Source organism: Oxyura jamaicensis, chromosome 9, assembly GCF_011077185.1.
Source record: "Oxyura jamaicensis isolate SHBP4307 breed ruddy duck chromosome 9, BPBGC_Ojam_1.0, whole genome shotgun sequence".
Classification (NCBI taxonomy): Eukaryota; Metazoa; Chordata; class Aves; order Anseriformes; family Anatidae; genus Oxyura; species Oxyura jamaicensis.
Window position 1 is genome coordinate 4608108 of NC_048901.1, and position 23308 is coordinate 4631415.

Consider the following 23308-nt stretch of genomic DNA (forward strand, 5'->3'; position numbering starts at 1 on the left):
TTTTTTTTTGTAAAAGCGGGCTTTAGCCAGCGCTGGTGGCACCAGATGTGTGCTGAAGCAGGCGAGAGCTCGGCCGGGGCTGCCTTGGTTCTGCCCCGAACGGCGAGGGAGCGCGCTGCCTGCCCTCGCTTCTGAGCAGAGACTTCTGTGTCTTGCTTAAAATGGTGTGCGGTGCCTTGGCTCGATGTCCTCACGTAGAAATAAAACCCCTGGCGACACCAGCGTGCTAGCCAGTAACGTTGGAAGAAAGTGCCAGGTTCCTCTTCTAAAACTCGGGAGCACCTACCTGTGGAACAGGGGCCTCAGACAATGATTTATTTTCCCCTTTCCCATGCCTGCACGTCGTTCTGAAACGTGGCTTAGTTTTCGTGGTTTTAATTGCATTCTTGGGCAACTTCCTGAAAGAGAAACCTGGTAGGCTGACTCTTTTACTCTGCTCTGAAAAATGACTTCCTCCTCTGCCTTGACTTTCTCTTGTGCGAGCATTTAGTTACGTCTCACCCCCTGGTCTTCCCAGGAATTCATTAGGAACCAGTTTTCACAGCGACTGTTCATAAACCATATGTAGGGGTAGCAGCCGCACGGCTGTGTGGTTTGGAGCAGGGGAGAAGCTGCAGAGACGCACGAGCGATGCGAAAAGCAGCCGTGTGCCTGCCGAGAGATCGGGTGAGTCCCTAAAATGTGCGAGGTGAGCACCGATGCAAGTAAAGAGGCAGGATGAGTAAGCAGAGGAGTTCAAGTATGTGTAAGATGTGCTAGCTTGGAGTTCAGGCGTTTTGTGGCGTGTGACTAAACCTGTGAGAGCAGCAGCTGTCTGGCACAGGAGTAAACTTTGTGTAATGACTGCTGGTCCACTGGGCCTTTGAAACTGTGGGCACGCTGTCTGCCTGACGATCTGTCAGCACGTTTTGCTGCGCGGTTAAGATGCTGAAAAGCTGTTTCTCTGGAAGTTGCTCTTGTGCTACCTGTGTCTGGGTGTTACAAAAACTCTCCTTCAGAGGGTGGTGATGTGACCATTACAGAGCAGTCTGCATGTAGCTCTAGGTACCTCGTGTAGGAGATGCTATAAACTCACGTCGGTACCAAAAAAACAGGAATCTGTGGTGGATTTTGTCTAAAGGTGCACACAGAAGTGCTGAAGCTTCTGTTTGATGTTGTCAATGACAACAGGGAAACTAGCACGGCTTTGAGGCATGCAGAGACTTTCAGTGTGGGTCTCTCCGTTGTCAGTTCCAGTCCTAAAGCTCCTCAGCAAGCATGCTGTTAGGCAGAAAAAATGTCAAATAGCAAAGCCAGTGTGTTGTGCTGGGCACTTTTAGACTACATTAGAGTGTATGCATATAGATGCATCAAAATACCTACCTCTCCTTATTGCTAGGAATTAAAATGGAGATGTATGTAAATTGCATACCTCTGCAGTAAGGGAACAGTCCAGAGGGAGCTGGAGCTACGTTTCTGTTGCTTCAGAGGTGGTGCGTGCAGTGTCTGCTCAGCTTGTGCAGCCGGTCACGGCTTTTGATCCTTGCTAGGCAACTGCAGCGCTCGCGATTGAAGAAGCTGGAGGCTTGCTGGAAGCTCTTCCTTGGAACCTCAGGTCAGGGTTGCCTGGACAGCTTGAATTGCTTAATGGAAAGAAGCGTGCCTTTATGCCATTAGTTAGGGGGAAATCCAGCCTAATCGACAAAAGACTTCCAGTTAGTTGGCCTGTTAACCGGATTCTGTTACTTGTTAGCGCCAAGGATTTTATACATGGGAAGACAGGGAAAAGATGGATTAATCATCACTAATCTGTAAAGTGTTACTGGATACAGTCATCCTTGTGTGCCTCTGGGCATCCTCCCTGTCACCCGTGGCATTCTTACAAGTCATGTTTTACAGCAGAGGCTTGCCAGCCTGGAAGTACAGTGTCATTCAGAGTACCTCTATTAACCATAAGCAACTTGTGACTAAGTGGAGCGATTTAAGAATTGCCCGCTCTTCTTAGCTTTGGAGAGGAGGTAGCATGGAATAGCCTGTCTCCTGCAATGAACTTTAACACTCTAAATTAGAGAAGTATGAAAATACAAAGTTACCTTAAAGTGAATGGCTGGTAGGTATGAAAATAGGAGAAAGCTGAACGTGTTCAACCAGGTACATGTTCAGGTGAGCCCCCTCTGTGATGGCTAAAATGATGGGGTGGGAGGAGGCAGATGAAAATAAAGGTGATCACATCCTACAGCTACACAGATGTTTATAGGCTGGTGTGCTATGGAAAGAAGCTGTCCTGTGCTCTGCCTCTTCATGTCTTAGTACCAATGTGGTTCACAGCTCGACTGCAGCACACAGGGGAGGTGCTGCTGAAGTAGGAGCCAGTGACCATGGACAGGAAGAGGATGGGGACAAATCTAGTGATAATTCTAGTTTCTTGAGTTGTTTATTATGGCCTTAAGATACTTAGATGCTATGTGAAATACTTTATCCTTTAGCGCCTCTTCATGAACAGTGTCTGCAGAAACACAGGTCTTGGTACCTGTTTTACTGTTATTGTCCATGGTCTAGTGTTCACCTTTAATAGCCAGAAAGATGCTTTTGCTTATAGTTTCAGAATGAAACTGGGAGGTAACTCATGCTGGTGTCTGGTAACTGTGCCACATGGTGGTTTAAATACAAAAAGATACTCATCTTGTGAGGTGATTTCCTGAAGGTGGAGATCTCAGTCTTGCTGACCGTACTCCACAGTGTGATGTAAACCATGTGCTTCAGGTGGCTTCCTGTTCTCCTTCCTGGGCTTTAGAAACAGCAGCCTAAGGTTTAGCTTTTTTATACTATCTTGTGATCGTGAAAGCATCTATGGAGGACATCAAGATTCATCCCCAGCAAGTTCTGAACTGAAGACCCCAGCGCAAGGCTGTGCGTGTGCTGTGGCTGCAGCATGCAGGTACAAGCTGTCTGTTTGGGAGATACCTGCCAGTGGCACTGTCAGCTGGAGCTGTGAGTTATACAGGAGTCTCCAGAAGCGTTACTGGGATTTGTTGGTACATCTTAATGTCTTAGGTAGGCTGATGCGCAGATAATAAGAACTTACATTCATCAGCTATGTAGCTTTGACCAAGCTTTTTCTCTTTTTTCTCTTAAATGCTTTTCTTATTTAACAGCTTGAACTTTTAACACCTATTCCTGCAGAATGGCACGTTGTGCTGTTTATTGATGGTTCTCACTGGTCCTGAAACAGTTGTGTCATCTGATATGACCTGCAAGCTTCAGCTGGCCAAAGGTGGTGTTTTTGTATTTTTTTTATCTGTTTTTTAATAGGAGGCAGTTTTTTTTTTTATTGGCTCTGACATGTTAAAGGTACAAAACCAAGAGCAGAACTAACTTCTGCTTTATATCTTCCATTCAGTTTTCTTAAGGATGTGAAGTGAGGAGCTATCTAAGACTTCATATGTACAAGTTGGTGGCTTTGTCTTTTAGCTACATGTCTCTGTCTTGCAATAGACCTTCATGCTGGAGAAGTAGTTTGCATAGCTTTCTCTGCAGTGAAGCAAGCTCGAGGCCTCCAGCTGCTCTGGCAGCTCAGCTTAAGAGGCTGCTTGTCCTAGCTAATTGCCTACTTCCTCTGCTGAGGTTTGTCATCTGCGTTACAGAAATAGCGATGGGCTGCGTGGAGGCTTCACAGCTAGCACAGCTCACAGCCCAGCCTACAAACTCCGATCTGAACTGAATCAGATGGTTTAATATACTAGGTCATGATCTCTTCTTGCAAGACTCTGGTACATAGTTCATATTCAGTTCTTTTTTTTCCTATGGAAATTCAGGTCTTGCCTTTCCAGAAACCTGTGGTAAACCAGTGGGATTAATCAGGAATGAGGTCAGATTAATGAAAAGAGCATGTTTTCTCAAGCATAAGTCTTCTGAATAGCTTTTAATTCTCTTATTAACTGGTTAATGTCAGTCTTCTGGCAGATGACTGCGGAGGGCACAGCTGGGGCTCCCAGCACAGTGGCTCATTCCTGCCTCCTTACTCGATGTGACTCCTGCATCCCTACAGCACCGGTGGCTTCTGGCATTTGTAGCTGGCTGGTTCTCCTTCTAAAGCTGGGGGGGCAGAAAGATGATTATAAGTAAACCTATGTGCTGCAAAAAAATGCAAATATCCCTAATGTAACTAAGACTATGATAACTTTAAGCTAGCTTTGAAATGTCTGAGAAATGGCAAATAGAAACTAGTATCTGATGTTTCCGTGAGCTTAAGTCTGAGTCAGTGAAGCTGGCCTAGATTTAAGAAGATTTTAAGAGCTGGCTTTAATCTTGAATTTTAAGAGCTTTTATGCTTGGTTAAATGACATCTTTAGCATTATACTTATCTAATATTTCAGTTTGGAACAGGGTATCTAAATTAACTTGCAAATAGGAAGTTCTTGATCGTGACCATTGTACAATGTGATTAATAACTGAAAGGCTAGGCTCCTGTCACTCCCGTGTTACGACAACGAGCACTCTAAATGGTTAGAACAGTATTCCTGATCTCTCCAAGTATTTTGTTGGAAGTCTCAGGGCAGTATTCCCTAGACACAAATGCCTCACGTTTGAGGTCTTGGATATCGGCCTGCATAAGTACAAGATCTTTTAAAAGCTCTCATGATGAATAATGAACACTGGAGTTGTTCCAATTTACTTTTATGGTGAAATAAGTCTATCAAATACAAATGTGTAAGTTCATAAAACTGCTAAGAGTTACTGCCATTCTTCTACCTCTTGTAGGAGGAAAAATAATAGGTAGAAACCTGAATATTAATAACCATCTGTGGTGTGTGTTTTTTTTTTTTCTTTATTTTAAAGACCACTTGGAAGATTGAAAGCCTGTCTTTTTACCGTTTGGGCATCTCTGTTGTGCACATGCTTCAGCTAGATGTCACGTGGCTGATAGATCCTGCCATATCTATTAATTTTTAATTTATTTTCTTAATAAGTTGTGTTGTGAAGCTAGACTGAACTGTAGGTTGTAGAATGATAGATAGGAACTGGGCTTGGTAGCATGCTTTTTTAATTGGAAAAATATTTCTTCTGTAAACTAAACCTAAAACATGTCGAATCTGAAGGCAACTTCTTGTTTATTCTGGTATATAACAACTCTCGAGCCATGTCAAAGCTCTAATGAAGTTTTAGTGCGGCCGAGCACTTGTCACTGGCCAGCAGAAGAAAATTCTCCTTGGGGGAGAAGGAACAACTTTCCTTTTGCTCTGCAAATGGCGTGGAGGTGTGAGAGTCCTGATGTCAGAGGAGCCCTGTAGCAAGTGGAAATGAGTAAGGGTACTTGTCTCCCTTTCATGCTCTTTGAGGAAGAAAAGGAGGTCAAATACTCTAGCAGAGGCAGGGGTTAACATAAGGGTGGTGGTGAGGAAACAGAGTTGGTAAGACACCAGCCATTCTTAGTCCCACACCTTGAGGAGTTATTTCATAAATCTGTCCTTATATAGCCCATTATCAAAGAGTTAATATCCTGTACCTTATTAATGGGAACTTACAGTCCTGTAGGCTTGACTTTGCTTCTTAATGAGCCTCTGCTTGCAGAGCAAGTGTTATTAATGCAGTGAAAGTGGGAGCTGTGGTTCCACAAAGCTTTGTCTTCCACAGAAGCTCAAATGGGAACCTGGGTTTTGAACTTGTTGCTAAGTTTTAGGCAAATACTTAATTACTGAGCTGTCAGTGCCTCTAGAGGGATAAATCCAGAGCAGTAAGGTATAGTCGCACCGCCTTGTTGTGGAACAGTAGTGTGGTGCATCTTTTTTGGAAGACGGGTTCTGCAGCATTAGTCATGATGGGCTGGCTGTCCCATGCTGTTTCTTCATTATGGCAAAATAACTGGTAAAATAACCATGCAGCATAAAGAACTGAAGATCAGCAAAACAACTTATTTAATAAAGGGATGCCAGTAAATTAAAAACATAATTCTCCTTAATCCTACTGATACCGTAAGACTTGACGATGGACCATAGAGGTTGTGGAGATCCTACTTTAAGCACAGGAGTAAGTAACACATGGAAACCCTTAAGGGCTCCCGAGTCTCCCATAATGAGAGTGCAGGTGAAGCCTGACACCGGTGGTAGCACTGCAAGTTCCCCGAAGCACCTCTGCAAGCCGCCTGCCGTGTGGCACGAGCAAACTGTTTGCCTCGTGAAGAGGAGCGTAAGTTGGCTCTTTCAACTGTGCATGGGATGGAAGTAAAGGCAAACGCTACATAAATGCCTGTTTATGCTCCCAAGGTCGTGCAGTGTAGCTGCAGGCTGGTTCCAGCCGAATGGTGAAATCTAAAGCTGTCTCTTCAGTTGTGCCACGTGCAATGCGGGCTTTGTAAACCTCTGTGATGTAAATGCGGTCAGAAAATGAGCCTGGCGTATGGACTGCTGGAGACATTCTCCATGAGGCTGCAGAGAGCCTGAAGTAAAGCTTGTCTGTCTGTCCCTCGGGCTGAACTGAGACTCCCAACAAGTGGTGGTCAGGGCTCTTCGTAAAGAGCTGTTAAAATCTTTCTGCGCACGTGGGAACTCTGCTTGGACAAAGAGGTGGTTCCTATCTGGGGCCAGCCAGTTGTACAAGTTGGAGCTCCACTGGGAAATTCCCCCTTGGCAGGGGAGGCTGGTTGGATAAAGCTGGGAGGGAGCCATTCCAGATGGAGACAGTCCATCTTGAAACAAACACAAGCAGATGAATGAGCTGGGAGAACTAGAAATCGCAAAGAAAGGATTAAGCTTGGAAGAAGAGAGCCTCAGATCCAGTCCTGTGCTCCGTGCCTTTGTGCGAAGCTGACTGCGGTGCTGGAAGTCAGACCAGCATCTTAACGTGCAAAATGTCTTCTGAAATAAAAATCCTTCCAGCTTATCTCAGTGTACAAACCATGTTTATCATGGTTTTGACGTTAATTTACTCCTCTTCAGAACAATGCAAGTACTGAACTGTTTAAAAATGTTTAAAACTTAATCATCCTTTCTGTATGACGCTCTGCATGTATTAAACCTTTCAGGTGTTGAGTAACAGAAATCGGTTTTGTTGTGGTACTCCTCCCTGTGACCTGACATGCTGCTACACTGTGTTTTCATATAGCAGGTAGCACTGGAAAGAGTTCAGACAAAAGGAGAGAGCTAGTATTGAGGAATATCAGAAAACCTGGAGAAAGTCAACATTTCAGAGCTCTGGCTTGTCTTGTCTGGTGTGCTCTGTGGAAGACACACCACCACTCCTGAACCTGGACTTGCCCACATTCAGGGCGTGGATCCTGCTGCTCTGAGTCCAAAAGCACGTTGAGAAGTAGCTGAAGGCTTTGGAATATAAGAGGCTTAGGCAGAGGAGGAGTTGCAAACCTCCGTGAGGGGGAGAGGAAAAGCTCAGCAGCAGGCTTGAGTTTCTTAACATGTTGCCAAGAGTGCATCTTCTGAAAAAACAAGATCCAGCATGTGACCCTCCCACTGCAACCAGAGAGGTCTCATTGCTTTAGAGAAACAATTGCTGTGTGCTCAGCCAGCTCTTTAAAAGGCTGTTAACAAGTTTGGTTAAGTATTTATTCAGTCCTGCTGTAGAGAGTTGGTTAAATGCCTCAAGTGAAGCACTTTCTTTGAGCTTACATGTCAGTTGAAATAAGACTTTTTAAATTAGTAGCACAGATGGCACTGACAAGGAGACATCATCATCGCAGACTGAGATGCCCCCAAATATTTGGCCCAGGCAAAATTTCTCTGGGCACCCAGGGCCTGCTCTGAGCTATTTGGGACTTAATAAGTGAGACCTGCAGTGTTGCAAGACTCTGCTTTTCAGGTTTACTTTACCTTCAGCTGTTCTTGCTGCTGAAGTCCAGTGTCTAAACTTCCTTATGCCTGATAAGTCTTTAAAGAAACTGCAGAATCCATCTTGCAGCTGGAAAAGGGATCCTTGTGGGTTTTACCTTATTGCTGCTGAAGAGATGGTTCAAAATAAATGCTCTGAGATATCTCGCAGGATTCTAACATACTGTTGTACCTGGTGCGCTAGGTACAGATATGTAGAAATCTAAGGAAGTTCATTATTTCTTACTTAATTCAGGCTCTTTGGGGCAGGTCTTCTCCAGCTCAGGACTTGAGCTAAAAAATTCCAGATTTAAAACTTATTTTTCCCCCTCTAACCTTGAACCAAGCTAACTTCTGCTGTTCTTATTGGGAAAGAGTGCAACAGCCCAGTCTGGCTCTGAAGGTGAGGTCCTTCATAACCCGATTCCTTTCCTGCGGGACAGTCTCCGTGCTCAGTAGCCTTTCACGCCTGGGGCTGACGACAGCTCCTCCCCGCTCCATCAGATGTTTTCCTATACTCAGATCAAACAGCCAGTCTTGATGTGCCTCCGCTTTTGTACCAAGCGTTCTGCAGGTGCAGGCTGGAAGCACGGTGTCCTCTTTGACGCAAATGCTTCCATAATAACGTCAGCCAAAAACGTGAGCTATCTCTTACGTGGGTGACCTGAATAGGTGAGCATAGTGAGAGCTGAGTGCGCTGCCCAGTTTGTGTGAGGGTTACCGTGTGTGACACCGGCTGGAGGCTGAGGTCATTCGGAGATGGGTAGCCTGGAGACATTTCATCTGTCATGAAATAATGCAAAGCTGCCAGTGCAGGTGAGACGCGTCGTGGTGTTCCTCGTCCTTCCTGAGAGCTGTCTGCCTGACTGGAGCATTGGGCTAAAACGACGCAGCATCTGCCACCAGGCGTAGCGGTCAGATACAGGCAGCGATTCCCAGTTCAGCACGGTGAGTAGGGATCGGGATGGTGCTGCTTGGTAAGGCAGAGGGAGTGATGGAGTTCTTGCTGAGCTTGCCACAGACTAAGGATCTCTCGTACAGCTCAGTGCATGACATAGTCATCTGCTTTGTTTGGAAACCTTAGCATCAGGGTTAAGAACTGGCTCTGCATGAGGAACGAAACTTTATTCTCTAGGCTACATTTCGTTGGGTCAATGTCAGTATTTCTGTGCTCTTCCTTTGGAAGTGTAACCAGTGGGATGCTTTTCCTCTAAGTGCTCCATCTAAAAACTGGGTGGACTGCCTTGGAGAGGGATTTTTCTTGTAGTCCAGCATCTTTCAGCAGCTCGCATTCATGTCAATGAATGTCTGTACACTTTACTCCTAGCCTGTTAGTTTAGTTAAAAAAATAAAATACGCATTTATAAGGGTCACAGACAAAGAAATGACTACCGTATATTTCCGTTTGTCTTTCTGAAGCCTTAGGTTCAAATTTAACTATTGCTAAGTTTTTAGCTTCAGTTATGAAAGCTTGTTGAAAGCTTGTTGGTATTCTGTGTAGCAGGTCAACTGTTTCCCATCCTACACATCCTACATCCTTTTTAGATTATTTTTTCCTCCTTGCACTGTGATTAAGCTGTTTCTTTCAGGATATGCAAATGCACTTCTTGTTACTGAACTGCATAAAAGTTGCATATACTGAAATCCATGCTAGGAGCATTAATATATGAGTGCTGCTTCTGCTCAAAGATGAAATGAGCTCCTCAGCTAGCTCTTCAGGTGACACAGTGGGCATGGCAGGGCCAAGCTCAGTAACTATCTCTGAAAAGTGGTTTTACTTTTTTGCTGTGCTCAGAATACTGCAGACCCTGTTTTCATTTATTTAGTAGGTATCTGCTAGAGATTGTGCTCTGAAATCGAGACCAGCCCTTCCTAACGGCGTAGCAGGAGGGAGAGGTTGGGCACGTGTGGTGGTTTCTGGGGAAACCAGGCGCAGGAGGCCATCGTTTGTTCACTTGGAAAAATGAAAATAAAAATCCTGCAGCAGTGGCCTTGGGAGCAGGGTCATGTTACTCTGACAAAGCTCCCCACGTGTCGTGGGGAAATGCACGGCTGCTGGGAGCTGTCACCAGAGAAGTAAAAAAATAAATGTGGGACTCGATACATTGTGGTAGCTTAAAGGGAACAGAAAAATATCTGGCTTCAATTAGGCTTGTGCAGATGGAGAACATAAGTGACAATAAATCTAAATCATAGCTTTCTTAGTGTCATAGGCGTGTCACCCTTGTCTTTGCCCTGGTAATACGCTCTGGGCAATGTGAGGTGTCACAGGCAGGTATGCTCCACTGGGCCAGCTCCCTCCTGGTTCCCCCACTGGATCAGGTGGGGCTGCTGCTATCAAAGGCAAGCTCAAAAGCTCGGGTCGTGGGCTCTGAGGCACTGCTGGGGCTCCATCGCTGTGTGGGACAGGCAGCATTGCACCAGCATTAACTGCTTGATCGTGAGTACGTCTACTAAGAAGCGCTAGTACTCTGGTCTTGTTTGCTTTTGCCAAGTCCTACATAAAGGTAAAAGTCTGGCTAATACTGGAATCAAGATTTTTTTTGTAATGACCACTTGGGCTTTCTGATAGGTTTTGGTGGCTTGTTGGCCATCTCTTTTCTATCTTCTCTGAGTGACAAGCTCAGAGACGATGCTTCCCGCGAGGCAGCTCTGCCTGTGTGCAGCTGCTGCCTGGGAGAGGGTGGCAGCCTGCTCTCTAAGAACGAAACTGGAGATTTCACGTGGTTTGTATATATTCATGTCCAAGATCTCTCTTAAGATTTTTTTTTTTAAAATGCTTTTAAAGTACAAAGTCATTTTCCTGGTCAAGTTGTCAGTCCTGCCCATGCTGGGTTCCTACAGCAGCCAGCAGTGAGACCCATGCAGGTGGCTTTGGTGGGTGCAGGCTGCCCCTGGGCTTTCTTCCTGCACGTCTGATCGGCTGCTCAGGTCCAGTTTAGTTTTTGGAGTAGGATTGTGTGTCACCAGTTGGTGCTGGTATGGGGCTCCTTTGGAAGGAACTATTCTTCAGGGACTCTAAAAGTGCTCGGGGGACAGAAGAGGATTAGAAGACTGCTAGGGAAGGCCATTTAGTAGCAGGCAGGCTGATAACCTTTATAGGACAGGCTTTTAATTTCTGACATAACCTGGATTGGTCTGACAGGTGCCCTGCTAACGATGATACATCCCATTTATCAGCAGCTGGGCTGGGGGAGAGATGATGTGTCTCTGCTCCTTTGTGGTCAGCATTTGGTTCTTCTGTGCTGCAACAGCAAGCTGGAGGAGGCTCGTTGCGCCTCCTGAAATGGCAAAGAAAGTGGAAATGCTGCGTTTGTTGCTTTCAAGTCTTAGCACAGTCAAAGTACATGCTATTAAAAGATGATTAAATGAATCTATAGAAACACCAGCTGGCTTTCTGGTAACCAAGTGCTCCAGCGTGGTCTGAACTCGCAGCGTAGGTAGCTGTGCGATGGCAGAGCTCCTCGGTGCCTCGTGCCCTTTCTTGAGAGTGGGAGGCAGGCTGCTGAAACGGTGTCAGCTGAGATGCTCTCTGCTGAATAACGAGTCTCCATTGGCCTCCAGCTCCGGGATGGTTTAAGCCAGAAGAGTAAGTGCGTACTGATGATCAGAAGGCTCAAGTGGAGGAGAGGCCTATTTTTAGGTTTTGCATGTGGTATGCAAATGACTCTTTAATCAGCTGTATGCTTTCTGCAGCCTGTTTAGCCCTCTGTGAGCTGGGTTGCTCGTTGACTCATCGGTGTGTCTGGAAGACTAACACCAAGGTGCTCAGCTGAGGAACCGGCTCCCTTCTTGGTCTGAAAATGGAAGCCCACACTTGAATGGTGAAACCTTAAAGTCTTTGAAATGTAGCTGAACTTGTGAAGGATGAGCGGGGGGGTGCTGATTCCATGGAAAAGGTTATTGCATGGCTATTCCTTTAAGTACTTGTTTGCCCTAACAAAAAGGGATTGAATACGCGTCCACGAGGAGGAAATAGAGCCTAGTAGGTAAATATTACACAGTGTTCAGGATTTGGGCTTGGTTCTCTAATCAGATGCTGAGAGGTCCTGAACAAATTGTTGCTGCTGCTTGTGCCCCAGTTTCTATGGTGTCGTGGGGGTAACAGTGCTGACTTCTGGTAAACCTTGGGATCTGCAGGTGAAGAATGGCCCCACTTTGAACACAAACTTCCTTCTGCCCCCATGAGCTGCTTGATTTTCTTATGCAGATAAGTAAAGGCTAAAATCCAAACTGAACCTTGCGTTTTACAATCTGCATCTTCCTCCTGTTACCCATCATGACAAATGCTAATTGTGTAGCTAACTTTTGTTATTCTCGGCAGGTGTAAATTCCCACAACAGAAGGCCTGTTTGCATATGTACACGTGTGGCTTCTGTTAACTGCAGAAAATGATCTATGAAATGTTCTAGTGCATTGCGTCTTGATGGGCGAGGACCATACCACACTGCTCAGCACTGACTTATCCTCAAGCTCAGTTTATCTGCAACGTAAAACTGACAGAGCTTGGGAGGGGGGCGGCAGTGGGTGTCTCCCAGCCTGGTGGGTTTTGTCCTGCTGCATAGTCACTGATAGTGAGCTATTTGTGGTTGTCTCTGCTTCTGGAAGACCTAGAGCTGAAGTACTGCTGGCGCTAAAACGCAGGTGTGAGCCCTGCTGTGAGAGGGCTGAGTAGTGCATGGAGCCCATGCAAGGTAAATAAAAAGCTGAAATGATGAAAAAGGATGTACCCATGAAAGCTGACTTAACTTTTCCCCTCTTGTTTTCTTACAGGTTGTTTCAAACCAGGAATCATGAACTGGCACCTCCCACTTCTCTTTCTTCTTGGGACTTTAACATCTGTGTGTTCCCAGTTCAGCTTCTATCCTCTGGAGGAACTTAGCTCTGATGTTGGAATCCAGGTCTTCAATCAGATAGTGAAAGCTAAGCCTCAGGACAATGTAGTAGTTTCTCCTCATGGGATTGCATCTGTTCTGGGGGTGTTGCAGCTGGGCGCCGATGGCAAGACTAAGAAGCAGCTTACAACTATGATGAGATACAGTGTAAATGGTCAGTGATTCCTAAGGTTCTTTGGGTGTGGTTTGTGTTGTGGTGTTTTTTGCGTGTCAGAATCATGCTGTTTGGAGATAGTTTTCAAAGTCTGGGAAATTGCATCATAAATGAACTGTGTTGCTGAAGCAAGAAATGGACATGTTTGAAGTTAATTGGCAGCTCAAGTATGGACATCTACATGTACTTGAACTGGCTTATTAGCAGCTTTGTTAATGATTTCATGGCCCTGGCCAGAACTGCCCTCATCCTTGCAAAGGGGTCTCCCAGAACTCTGTGAATGGAGGTCCAGTGCCAGCCCTGTGCAGGAAGGCTGCACTACCCTATTTAGGCTGTACTAAACAACCCTGACTTCTGAGACAACAGGGCAATAGATGACTTCTCATTGTCATGCTAAAACCAATGCAAATTCTAACCATACCATTGATACTTTGACTTTATTCTTCAGCTTTGTTCACTCGTGGTTCTGCTGTCAGGATCCCTAAGTCTGTAGTTCTCATAATGCCTTCTTGAAACAGATGTTTCTGCATGCCTGTTCCTGACACTGCATGCATGTGTGTTTGTATTCCTCTGCCAATCTCTGCCCCTCTAGGGGGTGTAGGCTGAAGGTTCTTGCTGCTTTACTTTGCATGCTGAGTATTTTTGTGAGTATTTGCCAGCAAGACTTAACATCTTAGTGCCGGCATTCTGCCTTCCTTCCAGGCATAGGAAGTACTCCAAAAGGTAAGTGCATTTTAAAATCTTGAGCAGTATTGTTGTATAACATGTCTTGTCTTCATTTGCTTTGCTGTTTTGGTTTAAAGTACAGCAAATTGATTTGTCAGCTTAAGATCTAAATGTTGTAGAGTTCAAATCATGGGATAACCAACTTAAGGAACATTTGAATGCTCAAATTATAAGTACTCACACAAATTTTGAAGCATTATATGAACTAGTTTTATTTGGCTTGCACACTTCCTAATTCTCTCTGAGACAGAGGTTCTCAAACTTCTCCGAAGGTAGCCGGTACCTTGCTACAGATACTTGTTATGGGATGCTACCTGTCTCTTTGCACAGACTTCCTCTGCTCTTGTTCAAGATTGCCTTACAGTCTTACAGTCCTTTGGCAGATATGGCAACTGCTTTGGAAAGGTAATAGTTGGAAAGTATTTAATTTATATTTAGCTGTCTTTTAATGCAATTTAGCAGCTGGAAGCAAGGAGGAGAGCCAGCATCATGAGACCAGCCAGCTCTCCCCGGACCACCACCAAGTGCTCCGTGGACCGCCAGTGGTCCACAGAATACAGTTTGAGAACCTCTGTTATGGTATGTTCTCCAAAAGAATTTGCCCATAATATTGGAGAGTGAACATGTACAACTTCATACAAACGGTATTGCTAAAGCATTCATGATATAAACAGCAAAGCCATCTGAGGCTTTTTCTTACATGCAGCTAAGAGAATAACCCAACTAATTTATTCCCTTCATAGCTCTTCTCTTAAGTTTGTCTACACAGGGAAGTAGTCTGGAACTGTTCCTACCTCAGTTGTATTAGGAAACACAAGGAGCCCTTGAACTGCTGTAAAAACAGCCACCCAAGGATCCTATCCGATATAAAGGTTGATTATTTTGTTTCTTGACTGGCAATAGCTTCCCTGTGTAGACAAGTGCTTACTCATAAGCTATAACATCAGGGAGAACTGGGTATGATGAACATGACAGTTCTTCCGTGCTGCCATATGCATCCTCTCACATGCAGTGATGGAGCTAACAAGCACTCGGTATGAGCTGCTTTAAGATCCTAAAGGTCTTGACTGTAAACACTGGAACCTACGCCGCTTTTCTTTTTTCTCCTTTAAATGCAAGCTCATGTATTGAGGGATTAATGCTTGCTTGTAGCAAATGTAGTTTCCTTAAAGACTATGCCCTGGCCTAAGGCTTGACTTGTATCTTGTATAGAAATCCCTTATTCTCTAGTAAATGGAAGGGGAGGATGGTGAGAAAATAACTTCAGCTTTTTGCTCTGAGGTTTAAGACTACCTGCATAATTCTGTAATCATGTTGGCTCTGAGTGATCAGGCTGAGTTGTCAACTTCTGTCACTGTCACATAGCTGACAGGTTATATGGGTTTATACGCCGTGACTTACATTTTAGAATAGTCTCTTCTGTGGAAGAGTGGTTAGTAATTCCACACTAAGACTTGAATCCCAATATTTATCCTCAACATTGTCAATAGGATTTTGCGCAGACCACTAGGTGGGGAGCTGAAATCACAGTGAAAATAATGTATTTGCTGTAAAACAGTGGTCTTTTTCCAGATAAGACATCACATATATGTATTCTGGAAGCCCCCTCAGAATGTCTGCTTTGGTCTTTTTCTACACCAGCACTTAGTCTGAGCTTTCATGTCGTTAATAGTTGTATGTAAGGTAACTGTTTGTTTGTCATTTTATTCTAAATTAAACTTGCTGTTCTTTCCGACTAGGAGTTGGTAAAGCGTTAAAGAAGATAAACAGGCTCATAGTCTCAAAAAAGAATAAAGACATTGTTACAATTGCTAATGCAGTATTTGCAAAGAGTGGCTTTAAAATGGAAGTGCCTTTTGTTACAAGGAACAAAGAAGTGTTTCAGTGCAGTGTCAAGAGCGTGGACTTCGAGGACCCAAATGCAGCGTGTGATTCCATCAACCAGTGGGTGAAAAATGAAACAAGGGGTGAGTATTAGCGAGCGTTTTCTGTGCACGGCCTCTGAGACGTCTCAGTTGTGGTTGGAAATACTCAAGAAAGATAAGGGACAGTGAAAAAACCTCTGCCTTGCAGTTGAGTGCTGTCCTTAAGCTGTCATGTATAATGCTTTGAGCCTGAGGGCTAGTCATCTGCAGTCCCACTACTCTAGCAGATGTCTGCCTAGTGGCCTGTGTGCACATGAGTCCATCTGTCTGTGCCTTCAGGGAGCTTCTACTGCCTTCATTCAACCTGCAAGAAATTCAAGCAGTGTTCCCCTGGAGCTAGGTGTTGTCAGACATGCTTGCAAAGCAACTCATAGGCAGGTGACTCAGTAAATCAGACTTCTAAAAAGCTTTAGAGCAGTTCAGCCTTTTAGTTAGTACCCTAAATCTTTGCAAGGTGTGTGTCAGTGTTGTTTAGTAGAGTCATGGTTAGTAGAAGAGTTAATTAACACTGCCTTGACGGAACTCCTCATGGTTCAAGCTTGTTGCCATCTAGTTGTCAAGCTTAGATATGCTTTAGATGTCATGTTTTGCAATATAGGCTAGAACTACAGAACTAGAACCGTGTTTGGTATCTCGGAGTTAAGTTCATCGCCTCCTGGATGTGAGGAGTGTTGCTAATGATGTTGAACATGACATTTGCAGAGCAAGGCTGTCAAATTCTTTCTCTACCATGCCACCAGCTTTGCATAGCAGTGTTACAAGCAGTGTGTGAATGGGGGAAGTGCTTTCGCTCAAACTGTTACCAAGTTTACCTGCTTAGTTTAAATCTTAGTTATAACATCAGTCCATTGACTAGCTACATATGTTTGCTTTCTAAGTATCCCTTGCTTTTTGACAAAGAAAATAACAACCATTGGTTGCATGAATCTCAGATGTATTACGCAATGAACAGTTGGTGCATTCACAGATCAATTGCAGGAGTATGCGCTTCAGTTTCTTTATGAACAACTGACTAGTGTTAACACAGCGAGTACTCAGTCTTTCTTTATTTCCTTAGGTATGATCGATCAAGTTATAGCTCCAGACGATGTTGATGGTTTAACCAGACTGATTCTAGTAAATGCCGTGTATTTCAAGGGCTTATGGAAATCACGATTTCGACCTGAAAATACAAAGAAACGTCCATTTTATGGAGCTGATGGGAAGACCTACCAAGTTCCCATGCTGTCCCAGTTATCTATCTTTCGCTGTGGTAAGCTCAGTAACCCTCACTACCCACTACCCAGGAAGGGTTGTAAAGCTTTGCTCCTTGCCTTCAAACCAAAGAGTTTGCTGTATATGTGGTGTTTAATAGTATTGTTCGTTGTGGCTGATACTGGAAGCTTTGAGTTAGGAAAGCACCTTGTACTGGTGAGGTATAGAGGAAGTTGCTGTTAAAGGTACTTAACAGTTGCTTAAGGTCAAACACTCGAACAAAGTACTTGTCTTACCCTGTTGTCTTCAGAAAGAAAAACTGAAGTACTGAAATTGAGAACTTTGCATATTGCCTAAACCTTGCAGCAGGAAGATTTTTTTTTTTTTTTAAGGGATGAGAATGAAGGAGACCTGCCAACAGCAACAGAAACTTGAGGTTTATCTGGTGATGAGTGGTGTGTAAAAGATTAGGGTAGAATTAGCCTATATTTCACTGTGTAATAAAGAAATGGGGCTGGTACAGTCAACGGTTCTGGGGGAGCCAGCAGAGTACAGGGTTAGTGTGTTGACTGTATTGCTCAAGGTGTGAAGCTGCTTTTCAAATTCAAATTGAGTCACAAGAGAGAAGTAGCTCAGCAGGTTTGGCCTGACTTCTGAGATGCTCAGAGCTGACACATGCGGCTTGATACAGCTAACAGTGTACTTCATAGTTTCAGCTTTCTAAATGTGTGGGGATTTTTATTGGTCAGAAATTAAGGCTGTGATGAAAGAACATCTTCCATCGTGTCCTTCTCAGAAGAGAGCAGTGCTGTCTGGAACTTGCTTCCTTATGTGCTACTGATAGTATGAGGAATAGACCTGGAAATATAACTGTCGATAAATCCAAAAGAGCAGACAAAAAGGACCTACTGATATGCTTTCAAATACCTAATTTTACTGTCAGTAGTGCTCAGCTAATATTAGCAGATTTATGTTAATGTAAACAGCTGTAACTTCATCTTAAAACCACGCATGTATTAGAGAATGTCTAACTTAAGATAGCTGCTTCAAGTGTGATTTGGGGGAAATGGGGAAGCCTATTGTGTTGTATGCTGTATCTGTGGACTTTGGAGGAAGTTCATAACTAAGGACGGGCTTTAGCAAGCCTATCTTCAAAGTTTTTCATTATTCTCTTGATGCTGGTTTAAAAAAAAAATAAAAAAGCTTCATTACGTTGATATCAATTCAGATTAGAAATGTCACTAGGTTAGAAAAGAGCAGAAGTACTCCTTAGTTAAAACTTGTTTTAGGTTGGGCCTCTTTGGATATCCTAACAAAGGGCTTCTATCCTTTTGATCTTTAAGAGTTTAAAGATCCATTTTCAAATTTCATAGACAACCTAAGCATCGTTAGATCCCATCACTTGGTTACGAAAATGAAATCTCGTGTTTCATACGTCTCAGTGGTAAGGATTGCAGTATACAGCAGACTAGGAAACCAGTATTTCACTGTTGGAGAGGTTACCATTTGTCACTTCCTTGTAGTGACTTCTGCAACCATTATTTTGATTTGGAAGTTACGGTCTGAGTACCATAATAAAAGGAAATAAACTTGACACAATTCTTGCCTAATAAGTGCAATGCTACTAGTTTTCTAGCAATACAAATGCAGTCAAAGCATGGTCCTAGCAACAAGATTCATTTTCTAATGAAGACTTCAAATCTCGGTTTGGGCTGACAAGTGCAGGCTCACATGAAGAAAGGGGAAAGATAATAAAATCCTATTGCTATCCAAAAACTTTCCCAGAAACCCTGTCTGTAGTTCAAGTTTTCACTTGAAACTCCTGTAGAAAGCCACATGCCAAAAATCTCACAGCAACCAGAGGGAACTTGGAAATGAGGGTTGCTTAAACAGTCTTCCCAGCACTTGCTCTAACTCAGATGTTGCTATCTCATTCCTTCTCATCTACTTGGCTTTCTCTGTTACCTCAAAGTGGCTGTTCTCCACTACCTTGAAGGATCTCATTATGAAGCAGTCTTATTAAGCAAGTAAATCAAGTAAATGCAACTGACTACTTCAAACAGGAGCTATTTTAATCATTCTTGGAGGAAAAAGAGCTTGTGTAAAAGATCTCATCAATTTAGAAAGATAATGTGCTGCTTTTTTTGCTGTTTGCTTCTCAGTGCTCAGTCAAACCTGCTTGATCTCAGTTGCAGTAAATCCGAGCTGATTCATGGACCTGGTGACTTCTAGCATAGCTGGCTTTCCAGTCTGGGCTGATGAGGCTTGTCTGGGGGAAAAATATAAAACCCGAATAGGTATCATATGCTTCACAGTATCATCCCAATTGTGCTTTTTGTCAAGCTAGCATCTGTAGAGATGCCATGCCACTCCAGCAAGAGATGTGTAGCTGGGAGGTAGGCAGTCTGTGACTCTAGAATCAGTTTTAAGGTGTGGGGAAAAGCTTTCCTAGTAGACTCTTATAGCAGTAGGTATCTGAAGATAAAATAGAGATTTAAGGCTGTAGGAATTACGCCTTATTATCTCTGCTCTTTTTTAGGCACTACAAGTACTCCAAATGAGCTGTGGTATAATATAATTGAATTGCCGTACCATGGAGAAATGATAAGCATGTTAATTGCTCTGCCTACGGAAAGCACAACACCACTCTCTGCTATCATTCCCCACATCAGCACAAAGACAATAGGAAGCTGGATGACAACCATGGTAGCAAAAAGAGTGCAGGTTATTTTACCCAAGTAAGTACTAGTATCACCCATTTTTCCTTCAAGGAATGTTTAGGAGAAAGTATATGTATAACTCCTGATACAGGAGAAACATAGCACTTAGGGTAACTTTCCTGCATAATTCTGATATATTCTTTTTTCCTTATTCCAATTAGATTTACAGCAGTAGCAGAAACGGACTTAAAGGACCCTCTGAAAGCACTTGGTATTACAGATATGTTTGATGAATCAAAGGCAAATTTTGCAAAAATAACAAGTAAGTTATTTTTCTGAATCCATTGTGGTCTTTATTCATAGTTTCTGGCACTGAATGAAGTGCTGTTTTACCAGTGCAGTTGTCTGTTTTGTCTTGGGTAGGTGTTACCATGACACTGAAGCAAAGTTCTGTCTTGTACCCAGCCGAGCATGGCTTCTTGCTTCTATTGAATACTGCGTGTCTTTTCTTTTGCCTTGCATCACAGCAGTAAATCATGTTGGTGAGCTTTTCAAGTTAAGATTTGATCTTACAAATCAAGTCTCTTAAGCATTGCCTAAAATCATAGAAAGAGTTACAACAATACTTTAGACCCTAATTGAAGATGCAGCTGCATTAGTATTTAACTTTCCCTAAACTATGTATTTAATATTAATTTAAAACTTAATTTTTCATAAACTGTAGGAAAGGAATGGACTAAATGTCTAGCTTAAACAACTGGACCAAATGAGAGCTCCAAATACCTGTATCTGAAATACCAGTATCTGAAAACAGTGTGTAGACATTTTCAAGATCATGGCTTTAAAATGTCAGCTTATCTCTGTTTTCTGCTTCCATCAAACTTCTAAGCTTCTACAGAGATGTAACAAAAAAGTTTGCCTTCTGCTTGCTTACCTTAAGGAAAAACAAATTCCTGTTTTAATGAAAGCAAGGTGTCTTGCTAAGTGCTTTCTGCCTCTCAACACTGAGATAAATGTGAATGTAACTTAAATTCAGATAAAGAAATGACTGGGGGGAAAAACACTTTCTAACAGACCATAAAACAATAAAGACTAGTAAATGGGGAGGAGTGAGGATTGAGATAGCTTATTCTTTTTTTTTTTTGTAATTATAGACTTATTTTGTAATTATAGACTTAGAGACTGTATTCAGTAGTGTTCTTAAAAGCATTGAGATTTTAGCAGGATTATAGCACCTCTTGTTATTAGCTATGCTAGCATAGCTGCTAGCTACAAGATACTTCAGGATTTTACTGCTAGTTTTATTGGAAATACTGTTCTTGTTTTTTTCAGGAACAGAAGGTCTTCATGTATCTCATGTTCTGCAGAAAACAAAAATTGAAGTTAGTGAAGATGGAACCAAAGCTTCTGCAGCAACAAGTAAGCATCTCTACTGATAACTAGCAGACTGGAAAACTGCATTAAAAAGGCTATGCCACTAAGCAAAGATTGGAGACCATTGCAGGAAGTGCTCTTACTTAATAAAAAAACAAATCAGTTGATATTTAAGTAATTTCTTTGGAATATCAACTTGCTGATATTGATCAGAGCATTGGTGTCCTCTAGGAAGTATAAACAGGTTTACCTTTTTCTGGAGAAGTTCTTCAGGTAACATGTTGGTCACTGGTTAAAAAGTTCCTGGCTATCCAGGTGGCAAAGAGTAAGCTGCTATATCCTTTATAGATCCTTTGTGTATGATAACCCAAGACTTCCTTCCAGCCTTTTGTGGGCCTTGTTTTTTTTTTTTTTTTTTTTCCTATGCTTCCTGTAGGAATAAAATGTGACTTATGCTTCTTTAAATGTGCAAGCTGGTAGATTTTTAGCCATTTATCTCTGCCTGTATAAACTCCTAGTATATGCCAGGAAACTGCACTTTAATAGAAGATATGCTGTTTTATGTTACTTGCTTTGTCTAACTTCAAATCTTATCTCTTTTTGCAAGCTGCAATTTTAATAGCCAGGTCATCTCCTCCTTGGTTCATAGTAGACAGGCCATTTGTATTCTTCATCCGGCACAATCCTACAGGTAAGCAGTACTTGTGTGTATTTTTCCTTGAAAGTTAAATATGAGCTATGCAACAGACAAAAGAATTCCCAGCTGGGAAAAGTCTGGAGCTACTCAATAGCTGTTGCTTGTGGATGGGGTTGTGGGGGTGAGTGGTAATAAAAAAAAGAACTATTGGAAGTATAACTACTACAAGTATATTTTTGCCTTTAACAATAGATTATCTTTAGAATACATCTCAGCACAGGGAAAAGTATTGGCTACCAAGCTAACAAACTGATGTGGTAAGTTCATGGGTACAAAAGAACACAATCTTTAACGGTCCTAGTTCCCTGGTGTGGAGAGAAAATAGCTCTATTACTGATAGTGAATTAATGAATTGGGCCAAGCTTTCTGATGAACTGTAAAATTAGAGCAAGGACCAAGGATAAAAATGGGGACTTCAGGGCCCTGGGATGTTGGCCTGGCCTACCATCAACAGATGTGAGTGTCCAAGCATAAGTGGTTGTGGTGTTTTGCAGCATGAGTTGACTCTTAGAGCACAGCTGACCTGGTTACTTTCAGTAGCATGTGAACTTCTTGCAGTGCCATGTGGATGATAGATATGCTAGCTACTGGGCAACGAGGTACAGCTGCCAGCACTGGCAGCAGTCCCCAGCCCAAGGCACCGCAGAGCATCAGAAGAACCATGTGTCTAGAAATGTGAGCCAGCCACCTATCCAAACATATGCTTCTCTGCTGTCTACTCAGAGCTAACAAACTTGGGGGAAGATAGACAAGACTGTGATGAGGTGGCTCAACCATGTTCTGTGGAATCGTATGCTTTCATGGAAAAGTTTAACTGTGTTTACAGACTGTGGTAATCCTAGTTTTTGTTTCATTCCCTCAGGTACAATCTTGTTTATGGGACAAATAAACAAACCTTGAATGTGGAAAAGACTTTCTTCGAGAAGTAAACAGACTCATATGACACACCCATGTTCTGTTAAATATTTTGTACACTACTCTTTGACTTCACTCAAGAACTAGTTTTAACCACTGACTAGGTTTTGAAACAGGAGTCGATGTAGTTCTGGCTTTGTGGGGGAAAAATACAGATTGAAAACTACAGTATTTCTTCAAAATGTCTAAAAGATTCTCTAAACTACTGAATGGTTACCTATGCTAACAAACCTTTGAGCTTTTTCTGTATCTACTAAGAATTTTATGTATGGCTTTTGTGAAAGGATTTTAACAAAGAATGATAGGCGTTTCTATTAATGTTGGTTTCTTCTTGTGTGTGGAAAAGGTCTAATTTTGTAGATACCCCTATCAAGATTACTTTTGATTGTTGACTATCTTGATACCTGGGTATTCTTGGTAGAAATAGATTAAAAGTTCTAGCAGTTTTTATTTTATATAGTGCATGTATCACTGAGAGTTTTAAAACTAATGTGGTGTTAGATACACATCGCATTGTCCTGTCTTATTGTAATGTAAACTTGTCATTGCTAGTATACACTTTCTATTGGATTTAAATTTTATATTTGTTTTTGTACAAAGGAAAAAAAATAAAAATGCATTATGAACAGTCAGTGTTGTGGATTGTGGATGTGCTGAAAGGCATTTGGGTCCAGATTCCTCTGAAGCGCTTATTTGAAACTTCCTTGTGAACTGAAAGAAATACTGCCTTTGGGCTTGGTTTTCTGGTATCATTTTTTTATGGCCTGCTGTTGATTACTCTTTCTGCCTAAGTCATTCTTCTGTGGTTGAATTATTCACGGGTTCAGCGTCTGAAGAGCAAACTCCTTGTATTTACCAAGTCCAAGTTACTATTAAAACTGCCACATGAGGACACCTTACTGCTCTTTTGGGGCTTTTTCTCCTGCTTCCTATGAGGTAGGTTTTATGTACACTTGCATGCCTTCAGTGCTG

The 23308-nt window shown here is 42.7% G+C and overlaps 1 protein-coding gene across 5 annotated transcripts; it reads left to right on the top strand.

Annotated features, from left to right (window-relative positions):
- The first annotated feature begins 5582 nt into the window (after positions 1-5582).
- Positions 5583-22968, top strand: SERPINE2 (serpin family E member 2). 5 transcript variants are annotated; one of them, XM_035334628.1, is made up of 11 exons: positions 5583-5587; positions 11669-11675; positions 12570-12845; positions 14031-14150; positions 15311-15538; positions 16554-16748; positions 19230-19428; positions 19572-19672; positions 20683-20769; positions 21332-21415; positions 22284-22968. In XM_035334628.1, the coding sequence occupies exons 3-11, from the start codon at positions 12590-12592 to the stop codon at positions 22319-22321; spliced, it is 1308 nt and encodes a 435-aa protein (XP_035190519.1). In that variant the 5' UTR covers positions 5583-5587; positions 11669-11675; positions 12570-12589; the 3' UTR covers positions 22322-22968. The 5 variants fall into 5 exon arrangements, with proteins under 5 accessions (XP_035190519.1, XP_035190520.1, XP_035190521.1 ...); XM_035334629.1 differs by lacking the exons at positions 5583-5587; positions 11669-11675 and adding an exon at positions 9687-9692; XM_035334630.1 differs by lacking the exons at positions 5583-5587; positions 11669-11675; positions 14031-14150 and adding an exon at positions 13548-13568.
- The last annotated feature ends 340 nt before the right edge of the window (positions 22969-23308 follow it).

Excerpts from the sequence above, each read along its gene's own strand:
- SERPINE2 (XM_035334628.1), top strand. The coding sequence starts at position 12,590 with ATGAACTGGCACCTCCCACTTCTCTTTCTTCTTGGGACTTTAACATCT. Across the intron at positions 15,539-16,553 it reads GGTGAAAAATGAAACAAGGG|GTATGATCGATCAAGTTATA; the intron begins GTGAGTATTAGC and ends TTATTTCCTTAG. Across the intron at positions 20,770-21,331 it reads CAAAGCTTCTGCAGCAACAA|CTGCAATTTTAATAGCCAGG; the intron begins GTAAGCATCTCT and ends TCTTTTTGCAAG.